Genomic DNA, 14,899 nt, shown 5'->3' with positions numbered 1-14,899 from the left:
TGGTACCCATGACAGTGGAGGAGGAGGGAGAGAACTGTAGTGGTACTCGACATTATATCAGTAAATGACAGAACATTTCAAACAAATTTTAACTGGAATCAACATTTGCCTATGTACCATAGGCAAATGTACATAATGCATATAAAATAAATGTACATCAAATATGAGATTTTACATTTAGAACATTTATACAGTGACTCCAGTAGCTTAACAGTTTACTTTTATATCTTATCCTAGTACTGTAAAACCTTTACTATTAACTTGTGTGCACTTGGACCACAACTTATTAAGATTTAATAATGTACAGTGTTAATGTTTGTTTGTATATATTTTTTGTGTCTGGTATCACCAGGGATGCAAATGGGTCATTTACCTTAAGAAATGGGTGTAATTGCAGAGTTAACTTACGTTTCATAAACGCTATAGCTCTCATCCACTCTGTTAAGAAGCCAATCTCCTGATCCCCAGGGCCTGAGAGGATGGTGACTGTACAGTTGAGAGGGTCAGGTTTGGCTACTCCATCCCGAGGTTTAATCTTTGTCTAGGGAATTGAGCCTCTTGCCGGTAAATACACAATGCAAAGTGTAAAAATTGTAAATGCATACACAACTTATCATGAATGCTAAAAAACACTAAACAAAATATAGGACAATAATAAACTTAAAAGTAACACATTTTCATTCAAGAATTCACAAGTTGTATGATTCCTTTATCTTAATTAAAAACACTTTAGTTGAATGGAATGGAATCAAATAGAATATACTGTACAAAGATACACAGACAACTGCAATACATGTGTGTGTGAGTGAGCTCAGAAAGGTATGTTTCTCCTTTATGTCATCACTATTTAAACACACCAAATTTTTTTTTTTATTAACAAGCTTAGGTATACACATCAATGTGCTGCTACCTTATTCTATATGAAAGATTACAGTGTAGATAAAAAAACAAGCTATATGTTCATCTAATATTTCCATCTCACAAAATGGTTAGTCAGTCATAGAATCAGAGGAAAAAAATACCAGCCTTAATACAAAACAAACCAATTTTGACTAAAACAACTGACTATAAGTTTATCTAATATTCCCACCTCACAGGATGGTTAGTCATACTTGGAATCAAGGGAGAAAATACCAACCTCAATAAAAAAAAAATAAACTCTGACTAAAAATCAGGAGTGAACGTAAAATGTAAGATTGATCTATTAGCCTCCATTAGCAAAATCTGGGTACAGCCCAAGAATATCTTCCAATATTTCTGAGTGTATGAAGTGATTACAGAACTTAAAGTACCTCATACCATTTGGTCTGAAGTCACTTATAAAAGGCAATCACAGATATAGTGTTTGAGAGTATGCCCTAGCTCTTGTTCACGTAGTTTACAATTTGAATATTCACCATTGGGGGATTCATTACCTCCAGCCACCTGCCATAGATATCGATATCCTAGTCTAAAACTTCGAATTACAATGTCACACTGTCTAGTAGATGTTTCGTCCTTCTTCTCCTGTTGAGACGCTTGTGTCTGATGCCCAGTACATTGTTGCTGGAACACCTGTCTCTTTGAGTCAGAAGCAAAAGCCTGGCTCATCTCCTTCCTCCTCCCCGGCGGGTAAGAAAGCTTCACTTTCTTCGTCCCCTCCCCCACCTCTGACTCTATCGCTCCATCCCTTCCCATTTCGGTGGTTGCGCCCCCTGTTCCTGCTATGGAGGATTCTTTGGCGCCCGCTTCACTCTCGGTTGCTGTCCTTGCTGAGGTGAGCTCCCCGGTTTCTGCCTCTCCTCCTCCTGCTGTCTTTGACCCTCGATTGTCTCCTCCTCCGGACCTTGCTTATCTGCCTCTGGTCTGTCCTCCCGCTCCCTTCCTTTCATCCTTACTCAATTTACCCATGCCCCCTAACCCTGACTTCGCTGACCCTGATCCTGATCCTGAGATTCTTTAACATGCTGTGTTCCTTTTTTACCTTTTGTTTCTTCATTGTTCTCTGTTGCTGTCCTTTCTCTTTTTGTCGATGTCTGTTCTTCAATGGAATATTCGTGGATATTCCGCTAATTGACCATGAACTCCAACTTCTGATTTCACAGTTTTCCCCCCATTGTGTCTGTCTCCAGGAGCCGATGCTTTGTGCTCGTCCTGGTCACTTCCGTGGCTATTTCTTTCTCTCTCTCTCCCCCCCCCCCCACAGCTATTTCTGGGGCCCATACTTATACTGCTCTCTTGATTTGTTCTGATATTCCGTTCATCCCCCTACTTTTTCCATCGCCTCTCCAATGTTCTGCTGCCCGTGTCTTTGTGAATAAATGGCATACAGTTTGTTCCATTTATCTCCCCCTGAATGTCCCGCATTCTCTTCTCGATCTTAAAAACCTACTGGACTCTTTGCCGGAGCCTGTGCTCCTGCTGGGTGATTTCAATTGTCAACATACCCTCTGGGGGGAAGTTCTGACAAACACCCGGGGTCGTCTTCTTGAACCGTTCATCTTCTCTTCTTCCCTGTCTTCCGAATTCTTGTGAGCCCACTCATTTGGACTCTTGAACTCGCACCCATTCCTGTCTTGATCTTTCTCTCTGCGCGTTGTCTCTTTATTTGGATTTCTCTCGGCGGGTTCTTGATGACCTCCATGGCAGTGACCATTTCCCCATCCTTGTTATTTTTTCTCTTTTCACCCTCCCCTCCCCTCTCCTTCCCTAGGTGGAAGTTTGCTAAGGCAGACTGGAACCTCTTTACCCTCCGAGCTAGTCCTCCGACCTCTTCATTCTGCCTCTCCCTCGCACCCTTATTCTTTTACATGACACAGTCTTTGACGCAGCCCTTCGCTCTATTCCATGCTCTACCTCTTGGAGCACGCGGAAGTGCATTCCCTGATGGAATGTGGACTGTGCTCGGGCTGTCCACTGTAAGCGTGCAGCCTGGAAGAGAGACCGCCGCTGGCAGACGGTTGATTCTTTTCTTTTGTTTTGGAAGGCGAGTGCGGTGGCCCATAGAACCATCCGTATGGCTAAACGTGAGTGTTGGAAGTCTTATGTTTCCACCATTATGTTCAAAACTCCTCTGCCGCAGATCTGGAAGCGTATCCACAAGATAGCGGGTAGGTTTGTTCCTCGACGACTCGCCGGTCATTCACCTCCGTGGTACTCTTGTGGCGGACCCGGTGCAGATTGCAGCCGAACTGGGTTTCTACTTTTCATCTGTTAGCTCTGGTTCTCATCTTCCTCAATCTTTCTTCTTTGTAAGCCTATTCTTGAATCTCATCCTTTAGATTTCCATACCCATCTCAAACTTACCTATAACGATCCCTTCTCTCTCTCTGAACTTCAGTCTGCCCTGGCCCTCTGCGGTTCTACGGCAGCGGGCTCCGATGACATTCATTATGAGATGCTTCGCCATCTCCCTCCATGCACGTCTCAGTATTTGCTGAGTCTGTATAACCGGGTCCGGGAGTCGTCGTCAGTCCCTGAGGACTGGTTCGATGCTGTTGTCGTCCCTGTTTGGAAACCATGGTCTCTCGGGGCATCCCTTCATGACTTCGAATTCTGCCCTATTGCCCTCACGAGTTGTGTCTGCAAACTCTTTGAACGTATGGTTAATGTTTGTTTGATGTGGTTCTTAGAACACTCTCCCCACCTGTCCCCTTCTCAATTTGGTTTTCGCAAATGTCGCAGCACCACAGATGTCCTGGTCAACTTGAAAGTTTATATTCGTAATGCATTTGCTGCAAAGACCTCCGTTGTTGCCGTCCTTTTTGACCTGGAAAAGGCTTACAACACCGCTTGGAGATATATTCTGTCCCAACTTCGTTCTCTTGGCCTTCGTGGTAATCTCCCTCTCTTCCTCTAAAGTTTCCTCTTTCGTCGTTCCTTTCGAGTGAGGCATGGTGCCACTCTCTGCCTCTTTTCGACATTACGAGGGTATGCCCCAATGTAGTGTTCTGAGCAATACTCTCTTTCTGGTTGCCCTCAATGGTCTTCTTTCCTCTCTTCCTTCTGGCGTCTTCTCCATTCTCTATGTCGACGATCTTACCCTTTGTTGTCGAGGTGATGATTCGCCTCTCCTTCAACGGCGCACTGCATAATAAATGAACTAAACTAACTTCAACGGCGGTTTCAACTTGAGATTGATGCAGTGTTGTCTTGGGCCACCGACAATGGCTTCAAGTTCTCTACATCTAAGACTTGTGCTATGACATTTAATCGGAAGCGTGTCATTCTTCATCCTTCTTTGTTGCTTTATGGTCATCCCCTTGTGTACAGGGATTCCGCTAAGCTTTTGGGGTTAATCTTTGATACTCGTTTGTTTTGGTCGGCCCATATCTCTTACCTCGTATTTGAATGCTCTAAGGCCCTTAGAGCATTCTAAGGCCTTCTTAGCCTTAATGCCTAAAGCATTCTTAGTCTTAAGGCCTAAGGCATTCTTAGCCCTTGTCCCATACTTCTTGGGGAGCGGATAGGCGCATGCTCCTTTCTTTACATTCTTCTCTCGTACTGTCGAAACTCGATTATGGTTGCCCTGCTTACTCGTCTGCATCTCCTACTCTTCGCCGTCTTGATGCTTTAGACCATACTGGGTTGTGCCTTAGCTCTGGTGTCTTTCGTTCGACTCCTGCCCTCAGCTTGTATGTTGACACTGGCTTCCTATCTCTTTAGGAACGCTTTGCGTAATAGTGGCTTTAACGCTTTGCGTAATAGTGGCTTTAGGCATTGTATGTACTAGCCCTAACTATAAATCCAGCACTCTTTGTAAAATCTCTTGTATGTATGTATCTTACCTAAATAAACATATGATTTGATTTGATTTGATTTAGGACCGCTGTGATCGCTACTATCTTCTCTATCTTGTGCGGTCCTTACAACATCCTTACTCTCGCCTCGGTCGTGCTTTGACATTTACCTCTCCTGTAGTTCCTGTTCTTTTTCACCACCTCCCTCTTTCTGTCCGGATATCTCGTTTACAGGATTCTCTTTAGATTCGTATTACCGATGTTTCTCGTATTGTTCCGTCATTGCCCCCGTGGAGGGTTTCCCTTCCTAAATTTTGTACATCTATGACCTGTATCACTAAAGCTTTTACCCCTCCTACGGTTCTGAAATGCCTTTTCCTTGAACACTTTTCTTCACACTCCCACTCCATTTCCATCTTCACCAATGGGTCTAAGTCTGCGGACAGTGTAGGCTACTCTGTTGTTTTTCTTGACCACACTTATGTGTCGCCTGCCTCCAGAGACTAGCATCTTCACAGTTGAACTTTATGCTATTCTCTATGCTCTTCGTCTCTTGCTTTCTCGTTGTCAATCCTCCTTTGTGATTGCAGTTGATTCTAGTAGTGCCCTCATGGCTCTAGGGTACTTTAATCCAGTCCATCCGATAGTCGTCGAGATTCAACATTGGCTGTTTCTTATCTCCAATAAATTTAAATCAGTAGAGTTTTGCTGGGTTCCCAGCCATATTGGCATTTTTTTAAATGAGCGTGTGGATGCTGCCGCCAGGGAAGCTATCTGCTCTTGTCTCATCTTTCGTATAGGTATACCTTATTCCGACTTTTACCCAGTTATTCATTCCTCCATCCTTGCCCGTTGGCAGGGTTGTTGGTCTTCTGTTGTTGGTAACAAGCTGTGTACTCTTAAGTATAATGTGTCCCCATGGCCTTCCTCCTACCACCGTAACCGGCGATGGGAAACGGCTCTGGCGAGGTTGCTTATGGGTCATACTCGCTTAACTCACGGTCGCTTAATGGAGCGCCACCCTGCTCCTTATTGTCCAAATTGCATTGTCCCTCTTACGGTCGTACATATCATCTTCAATGTCCTGACTTCCAAGACGAGCGTGTGTCTTGCTTTCCGACCGTCTCTCGCGGTCACTTGTCCCTCGATAGAGTTCTTGGTGAAGCGGATACTTTTTATATTGTTCGCCTTATGCGTTATTGTTCTCGTATTGGCATCCTTGGTGATATTTAGCGCCCTCTGATTATTTCGCACATTTGATGGGGTTACATAGCCTTCCCAGTTTGGTGCCTTCTTTTAATAGTTACTTATTTACAAATCCATACAAATGAGACTGAAACTCTTGCTCTTTGCATTAATAATGTTGTTTACAATGGATGTTACAGCATTCCTAGTTTCCATTTTGCATGTTTGATTTTTAAGGGCCTAAAGAGCTGACTTTGAATCACAGAAATTACTCCTCCACTGTTCTTCAGTGCGTTAGTGGCAAGTTGTAGTGCAGCTGATTCTGCATGTGTAGGGCTAAGCCAGTTATTCAGTCTCACACTTGTGGTCTGTGCACATATGTTGTCTTTGTATATTCACAGGCTGCTGCAGTGTGACCTTTTGACATTTGAACTGACCCATCAGTATAAGCATAGTGCTCGTGAGGCCGTATGTTGTTTATAAAGGAATCAATTGTTTCAAGTGTTGTTGCCCATCAGCTTTTTGCTGATGGGTGTGTATGACACTTGTATTTCAAGGTACAGATATAATGGAATATCATTGTCTAGTACATTGCATACAATAGAAATATTTAGTTTAATGAGATTGACAACACTTCTACCCAACCAGCTTGCATATTGGTTGCCCGCTAGTGCGTTGGCAACACTCTTCCGCCTACAAAGTACAGCACTTAATTATCCTCATGGCTTCATTTTGAATTATCTCTAACGCTTTCAGCCTATTGCTAGGGAGACTAATAAGGTGCAGGGCATAGTAATCAACTAGTGACCTGATGAACATACCTTGAGATGGTTTCGGGGCTTAGCGTCACCGCGGCCCGGTCCTCGACTAGGCCTCCTCAACATCATGTAGAACATTCTAGCATATTTGACATTAATATCAATGTGCTTTCCAGCAAGCGTTTTAAGAGGATTTAGCCTTTCTTTAAGATTAAACTGTAGTTCACTTAATATTCACATCTAGGTATTTGTATTGTCTGCAGTTTTCAATGTGCTGATCATTGACTTTAAAAACAGAAGGATTATTGATTTTGGGGAGCATAAGGTCCTGGTTTTACTGTGGAGACGATTAACCCACATTCAATACATTTATTTGCAAGTATATCAAGGAGAGTCTGCATCCGCCCCCCCCCCCCCCCCGCACACCTAATCTGACTTAACTCAACCTAACAAAAGTTTGAGATAACATTTTATTTGTTTATATGGTGTGAGACATCACTATAACATCATAATTTTCATACTGGTACAACACCAGCTCCAAGTTGTGATTGATTGTGTGTCGTGCTAACACCACTAATCATGGCTTCAGGTTCTCTTCGTCTAAGACTTGTGCTGGGATGTTTACTCGGAAGCAGATTGTTCTTTCCCCATTGTGACTATGGTAGTCCCCATCTATATAATGATTCTCCTAAACTTTTGGGGTTGATCTTTGACACTTGTTTGTTTCGGGTCACCCCATATTTCCTGCCTCCAATTAGTCGATTGCTCTAAGACATTACTTCGAGTCTTGTCCCGTACTTCCTAGGGGTGCTGACAGACTCTCACTCTTCTGTTTTGCACACCTCTCTCGTGCTGTCCAAACTGATTTATGACTGCCCTGCCTTTTTGTTGTTTTAGATTCAGCTACTGGAACAAAATTTCCATGTAGCACAGGCTATGGTGAGCCCGTAATGACCCGCCTACTCCTTTGACCATTTATCGTCTTGATGCTCTACACCATGCTGGGTTGCACCTCAGTTCTGGAGCCTTTTGTTCCTCAACATACAACTCAGAGCTTGTATGTTGACGGCGTCTTGCTACAGGATCGGCTGGATTGTGACTGCCTTCACTTTATTGTCACTGCCTTCACTGGATTGTCACTGCCTTCACTGGATTGTCACTGCCTTCACTTCACTGCGTGTTGATGTTTCAGAAACGATGTCTTTGCAACATCCTCGTTATTAAATGAACAAATGGGAGTTATGGGAGTTAGACAGCTGCTACGGGCTGCTTCCTGTTAATCCTCATTATTGCTTTGGCTGTTGCTTTTACAGCTGACCATGTTCCTTTTCACCACCTTACCCACAGGATGAGTATATGGGTTACATAATAAATGAACAAAATCAATTTCATGTCTTAATTAAAACACACACGTAATCTTCCCCATCCGATATTTTAAACCTGTGTGTATGAAAATGCGTTTGTGCATTTTTAATTATATTTAACTCTGGAAAGAATGTGTACAACCTCGATATACAACACCCACAAACGTATTTTCTAAGACAAAGATAATGAGTTTAACAATAAGCGGACAAATATTAAAACTTCACACCTTCCTAAATACATTAAGATTATTTCCGTGTTCTAGAATACACTTGTAATAATTATTACGACAATATAGACAAATGAAGTTATAAACACGTCAAAAACACAAGCTTCCATAACGAAGAAGACTCGTTAACGAGGAGGCTCGTTAACCCAAGAACCTTGAACGAGGTGCGCCAACAAGTCTGCGCGCCACTTGCAAACCACTCCTGGCCGCTGCCCAAGCACCACGCCCCCACGGTGACCTCCCTGACTGCTGGTAAGTACAAACCTTTCTACTACTTCCCACAGGAAGGGTATGGGGTGCATAATGAATGAACCACGCAGTCCTCGTAGTCTAGGAGCAAGACTCGCCTGGCGTTTTGCGAGCGCTTTGTCCTTGGTTCGTATCCAGGCCGGGGAGGGTTTTCTGGGCGCCAATCTTTAACTGTAGCCTCTGTTCACCCAGCAGTGAATGGGTACCTGGTTGTTAAACGATTTGGCGGGTAGTATTCCGGGGAACATAGGATTAAGGACTTGCCAGAAACGCTGTGTGTGCTTGTGGCTGTACAAGACTGTAACAACTCTTGTCAATAATAATAATAATAATATTATTATTATTATTATTATTAATATTAATAAAAACTATAACTAAAACCTGTTCTCAAATTTGTCTTCGCTAGTTATGATAATTCACTGTGACGGGAGGGGGGGGGGGGAGCAGTCAGTAAATATATACATATTTGGTTCATATCAATTTTTGCCCCCCCCCCCACCCCCACATTATATTCTGGTCGGGATTCGAACCCGAAATTCCAAACTGCAAGTCGAGAACGAACCCCAGTGTACTGCCAATTCAATTCAATTTCTTTCTTTATTATGAACCCAGGGTGGCCTGCCAGCTGAGTGGATTGCGCTTCGGATTCGTAGTCCTGAGGTTTCGGGTTCGATCCTCGGTGGAGGCGGAAACAAACGGGCACAGTTTCTTTCACCCAGAGGCCTCTGTTCACCTTGCAGTAAATAGGTACATGAGAGTTAGTCAGCTGCTACGGGCTGCTTCCTGGGGGTGTGTAACAAAAAGGCCTGGTCGAGGACCGAGCCTCGGTCCTCGACCAGGACCGAGCTTTAAGTCTTAGCGGGGACGCTAAGCCCTGAAATCATCTAAAGATAAGCTTAAGATAACCTCGGAGTCGATTCCACACCAATATTTCCCTGTTACATTACTCACTATATTACTAATAGTAATTTGGGTTAAAGTATAAATTGTTGACCAGACCACACACTAGAAGATGAAGGGACGACGACGTTCCGATCCGTCCTGGACCATTCTCAAGTAGATTCCCAATCGACTTGAGAATGGTCCTGGACGGACCGAAACGTCGTCGTCCCTTCACCTTCTAGTGAAGTATGTCTGGTCAACATACTTCAGCCACGTTACTGTAACTCATCGCCTGCACAAGTATAAATTGTGTTGAAAAATACGGTAAAAAAATAGAGAAGGGGGAACATGGCAGAAATCAGCAATTGTACAAGTTGGTCAACAAACATCATTGTTCAAAATAGAAAGACATGGGTTGTCATAAGGGGGTAAGGTAGGTTACACGAAGTTAGATGGATAGATTTTTTTATTCAGGCAAAGGTACATACATTGAAGATGCGTTACAAACATAATGTTGGAATTTAAAGATAGAGCTAGTACATACAATACCTAAAGCCACTAGTACGCATAGCGTTTCGGCCAATTATTAAAGTTAAGTTAAATTAAGAGAGAGTTAATTATAGGTAGTATTTAGTTTTACTCTTAAACTGGCTGAGAGAGGCACAACCTTTGACATGATTGGGGAGGTCGTTCGATCCACATTCTGAGTTCCTTGATTTGTTGAGCATTTCTAGTTTGGTAAAGTCGCACTCTTAGAATATCAAATAGGTATTTGTTTCTGGTGTGATGCCCATGAGTTCTGTTACAATCTTCTAGGAAGCTTTTAAGGTCAGGACTGACATTGCAGTTCAGAGTTTTAAATATATAGAGTACACATGAGAGGATGTGCAGTGACTTAATATGTATCATATTTAAAGATTTGAATAAGGGTACCAAGTGCCCTTACTTACATATTTTTTTATATTAGGGTATCATCTTGAATGTGCTACCAATATGTTTTGTGCCTATTAATCTTTGTCAAATTATCAATCAAGCTATCAATGCTATCAGTCAAAGCTATTAATGTGCTTTAATATACCTACTAATCTCTCTAAATTTTCTTACAATGTACCTGTTAACATTTTATAAATCTTGCTAGAATTTACCTACTTAATATTATCTGTTAGATTAAGGACCTACCCGAAACGCTGTGCGTACTAGCGGCTTTACAAGAATGTAAACACAATGAGTGGGGTTACTCTCACAAACCCAGTGTACCTTCTTGTATATATAATAAATAAATAAATAAATAAATAAATAAATAAATTAGTCTCCGTGGTGTAGTGGTAAGACACTCGCCTGGCGTTCCGCGAGCGCTATGTCATGGGTTCGTATCCTGGCCGGGGAGGATTTACTGGGCGCAATTCCTTTTACTGTACAGTAAAATATGTACTTGGATGAAAAAACGATTCTTCGCGGCGGGGATCGTATTCCAGGGACCTGCCCGAAACGCTACGCGTACTAGTGGCTGTACAAGAATGTAACAACTCTTGTATATATCTAAAAAAAAAAAAAGTCTGTTCTTAAATTTAAATAGTTAAACCTAAATTTATCGTTTTCTATTCTATGACTATCAGAAAAAACAAAAACAAAACATGGGTAACTGAAGTAAAATGCAAAAAGCGTGCCTCGACCTTAATATTCAGAAAACTGGGTGCGATACAACTTTATATAAAGGTTTCTTTTTATATATAATAAGGCTTATAATTACAACTCGTGTAATGAGGTGTTACGGGGGTTAAGAAAGCTTCTCTTCCACACGCACAGCTAATCTCCTTATCAGTCATCTAGTCCCCCCCCTAAAAGTGTTAAGTCAACACTTGACTACTCCTTTATGCGCAAAACCCTCTATGTGCACCGGACACCCACAGGGACCCTGTCAACTTTACCCGAGGAGAGGGCAAGTTACAGCCCCCCCCTCTTGTGCCAGGTAAGTCCACTACGGGCTCACCATAGCCCGTGCTACTTGGAACTTTGTGTTCCTGGTAGCGAATCTTAAACATCAACAACAACCCCCAGAACTTGCCAGACATTCACACTGTCCCCTAAAGGTGATTGTTATGATCAAGTTATAATACATGATCAATAATTGAGCCAGTAGTCCCCGTGGTGTAGTGGTTATAAGACACTCGCTAGGCGTTTCGCGAGCGCTTTTGTCCTGGGTTCGTATCCTGGTCGGCGAGGATTTACTGGGCGCCAACCCTTAATATCTGTTATCTGATAGATAACAGTAGTAGTAGTAGTAAACAGAAGGGCCTCTGTTTACCCAACAGTAAAATTAAACCAGGTTGTTAAACGTTGTTGTTAAACGATTTGGCGGGGTCGTATTCCAGGGGAACATAGGATTAAGGAACAAATCCATAAGGGCCGTGACGAGGGTTCGAACCTACGTCCGAGAGGATCCTAGACGCTGTTTTAATCGATTGATTACAGCAGCGTCTGAGATCCTCTCGGACGTAGATTCGAGCCCTCGTCACGGCCCTTGTGGATTTATTCATTTGATGCGTCACACTATTGTGATTTCTGTGTGTAATAGGATTAAGGACTTAACCGAAACGCTATGCGTTCTATTGGCCATACAAGAATGTAAGAACTCTTGTATTTATAATGAACAAAATATATAACTTATATTTACTTGTGTAGAATATATTGTGGGATATTTGTTTTCCTGAAACGCTTTGCGTAATAGTGGCTTCAATGATTGTGTAACTTCTGCCCCTACAACTTGTACATTACTCCTATGTCCCTTGTACACACCTTTAGACTAAACATTGTATTGTAATTGCCATACTTAATGCTACATATATGCCACGATGTCTTTAGTATTGTTGAGATCCTGTTGGTGTCGTTCATTCTTCAAGATAAATTCAGTATGCAAATTGTGTGTATTACTACTCTTAATTATCTAGTATAGAGTTCCAGGTGTAATTAAGGTGATACATGATTAGTCACACCCAGATTTGGAGTCGTTCAGCACTGATATTTCCATCGGACTTTTAGACGCTTACGGTCCAATTCAATTTCTTTCTTTATTATGCACCCCATACCCATCCCGTGGGCGGTGGTGTAAAGGATTACAGAGTCCGACCAGAGAAATATCCTTATCAAGGTCGTGGCAGTTTTGCAGTGTAGTTAATTTAGATACAGTTTCACACCTTTGAAGCTGCATTTGCACCTTTACATGCCATATTGTTATACCGCACTGCTGCGGTATAACAATATAACAATTCCCTCCCCCCCCTGCTGCGGGGGGGGAGGGAATTATCAAAGGAAAGCACCAAGCCATTACGACTATATAGCACTTGGAATAGTTCAGGATAAGGATTTGGGATGCGACGGGGGAAAGGAAAGGTGCCCAACCACTTGGACGGTTGGGGATTGAACGCCCACTTGCATGAAGCGAGACCGTCGCTCTACCGTCCAGACCAGGTGGTTAGGCGGGGGAAGGGGGGGGGGAAGGTGCTAGCATACTTCTCAGTTTCTCTTGATATTGAAGACAACAGCTGAAGAGAATGGAACAATTTCAACACCAGATGATGACTGCACTTAGGGATAAAACTGTCAGCAGGTTTTTTTTAGTAAAGAGGGAAGTGAGGCATAGGTGAAAGGAAGTTTAGAAGTTTGAAATACAGTGAGAGTTATGGAAGCAGGCGGGCTGTCCGCCTTGCTGACACGCCAGCAGGTGCGGTATAGTTATCTCAGGAGTTGGGGGGATAGGGGTCTACCACCGCCTATGGGATGGGTATGGGGTCTACCACTGCCTATGGGATGGGTATGGGGGGGTCTACCACCGCCTATGGGATGGGTATGGGGGTCTACCACCCCCTATGGGATGGGTATGGGGGTCTACCACCGCCTATGGGATGGGTATGGGGTCTACCACCGCCTATGGGATGGGTATGGGGGTCTACCACCGCCTATGGAATGGGTATGGTGGGTCTACCACCCCCTATGGGATGGGTATGGGGTCGACCACCCCCCTATGGGATGGGTATGGGGAGTCTACCACCGCCTACAGGCTGGAATGTGTTTAACAAGAAATCAGAACCAATCATTGTTTACATTTAAATATTAATATATAATTTTAAAAAATCAATAAATGTAATACTTCCTACTTCTTTTGAAAGATGTAGGAATGTGAATGAGACACAGACAGACAGACACACAGACACACAGACAGACACAGACAGACAGACACAGACAGAGAGCGAGCGAGCCCGAGAAAAACAAAATCAGGTGCTGTCATCTGACGGTGAGGGTGCCAAACTTCCTGGCCCTCCTCCCGGCCACCATTGTATCGGGACAGGGCAACCAGAGTTTTTTTTATAGACTTATTTTTATTCGGACTGAGGACTTGTGAGCGCTTTAATACCGCGGGTGATGGTGAAAGCCGGAAAGTTGGGCTGAGTACAGAGGTCCAGCCCTGAGTCCCACAACTTTTCCTGCCTTCGTCCAGATGTGGCACAGTTGCAAAAGTTGCAACTGTTGCTGATTTTTGTTGATCAACGAATGAAATCATTTGACAATAAGTGAATTCTTATATATTGTTAAAGAATTTTTTTTAACAAAACTTTCCGATATTAAGAAAATTATTTGGTAGTTTAGTGAAGAACATATATTTTTTCCTCTATGTTGCGTGAGGTTCAGATACATTGGTTGGTTGGTGCACTGTTGTGCATGGTGCATGGCTGGAACTGTTGCATGGTGCATGGCTAGAGCTGTTGCATGGTGCATGGCTGGAACTGTTGCATGGTGCATGGCTGGAGCTGTTGCATGGTGCATGGCTGGAACTGTTGCATGGTGCATGGCTGGAGCTGTTGCATGGTGCATGGCTGGAACTGTTGCATGGTGCATGGCTGGAGCTGTTGCATGGTGCATGGCTGGAACTGTTGCATGGTGCATGGCTGGAGCTGTTGCATGGTGCATGGCTGGAGCTGTTGCATGGTGCATGGCTGGAGCTGTTGCATGGTGCATGGCTGGAGTTGTTGCATGGTTGGAGCCGTTTCATGTTGCATGGTGTACGGTTGGAACTGTTGCATGATGCACGGCTGGAACTGTTGCATGGTGCACGGTTGTAACTGTTGCATGATGCACGGCTGAAACTGTTGCATAGTGCACGGTTGGAACTGTTGCATGGTGCACGGCTGGAACTGTTGCATGGTGCACGGCTGAAACTGTTGCATGGTACACGGCTGAAACTGTTGCATGGTGCACGGCTGAAACTGTTGCATGGTGCACGGTTGGAACCGTTGCATGATGCAACAGCTGAGGCTTGTAGGGTTAGGTGGGTGGCATGAGTTAGTCCGTCATAATACCCCTTATTCATATAATTGTGAAAACAAAAATTATATCAAGAGAACGGCCTATCTGTTTTTCCCTCCCCTTGTGGAGGGCCTTTTTACGCATGTACAGCATGGCCCAGAAACGACTCAGCATGGGCAAAAACACCATTGTCATACCGTGCTCCATTAGCATAA

The 14,899-nt window shown here is 43.5% G+C and overlaps 1 protein-coding gene across 1 annotated transcript; it reads right to left on the bottom strand.

Moving 5' to 3' along the window:
• Positions 1–14,134: 14,134 nt before the first annotated feature.
• Positions 14,135–14,653, bottom strand: LOC138368418 (uncharacterized). Its single transcript, XM_069330928.1, has one exon. It carries the CDS (start codon positions 14,651–14,653, stop codon positions 14,135–14,137), a length of 519 nt encoding a protein of 172 aa, XP_069187029.1.
• Positions 14,654–14,899: the final 246 nt, after the last annotated feature.

The sequence above is a fragment of the Procambarus clarkii genome, chromosome 25, assembly GCF_040958095.1.
Source record: "Procambarus clarkii isolate CNS0578487 chromosome 25, FALCON_Pclarkii_2.0, whole genome shotgun sequence".
NCBI classification, from domain to species: domain Eukaryota; kingdom Metazoa; phylum Arthropoda; class Malacostraca; order Decapoda; family Cambaridae; genus Procambarus; species Procambarus clarkii.
Note: the sequence above shows the minus strand (reverse complement) of the source record. Positions and strands in the feature narration are given on the sequence as shown.

Bases quoted from the DNA above. Each gene is read 5' to 3' on its own strand.
- LOC138368418 (XM_069330928.1), bottom strand. From the start codon at position 14,653: ATGCAACAGTTTCAGCCGTGCACCATGCAACAGTTTCAGCCGTGTACC.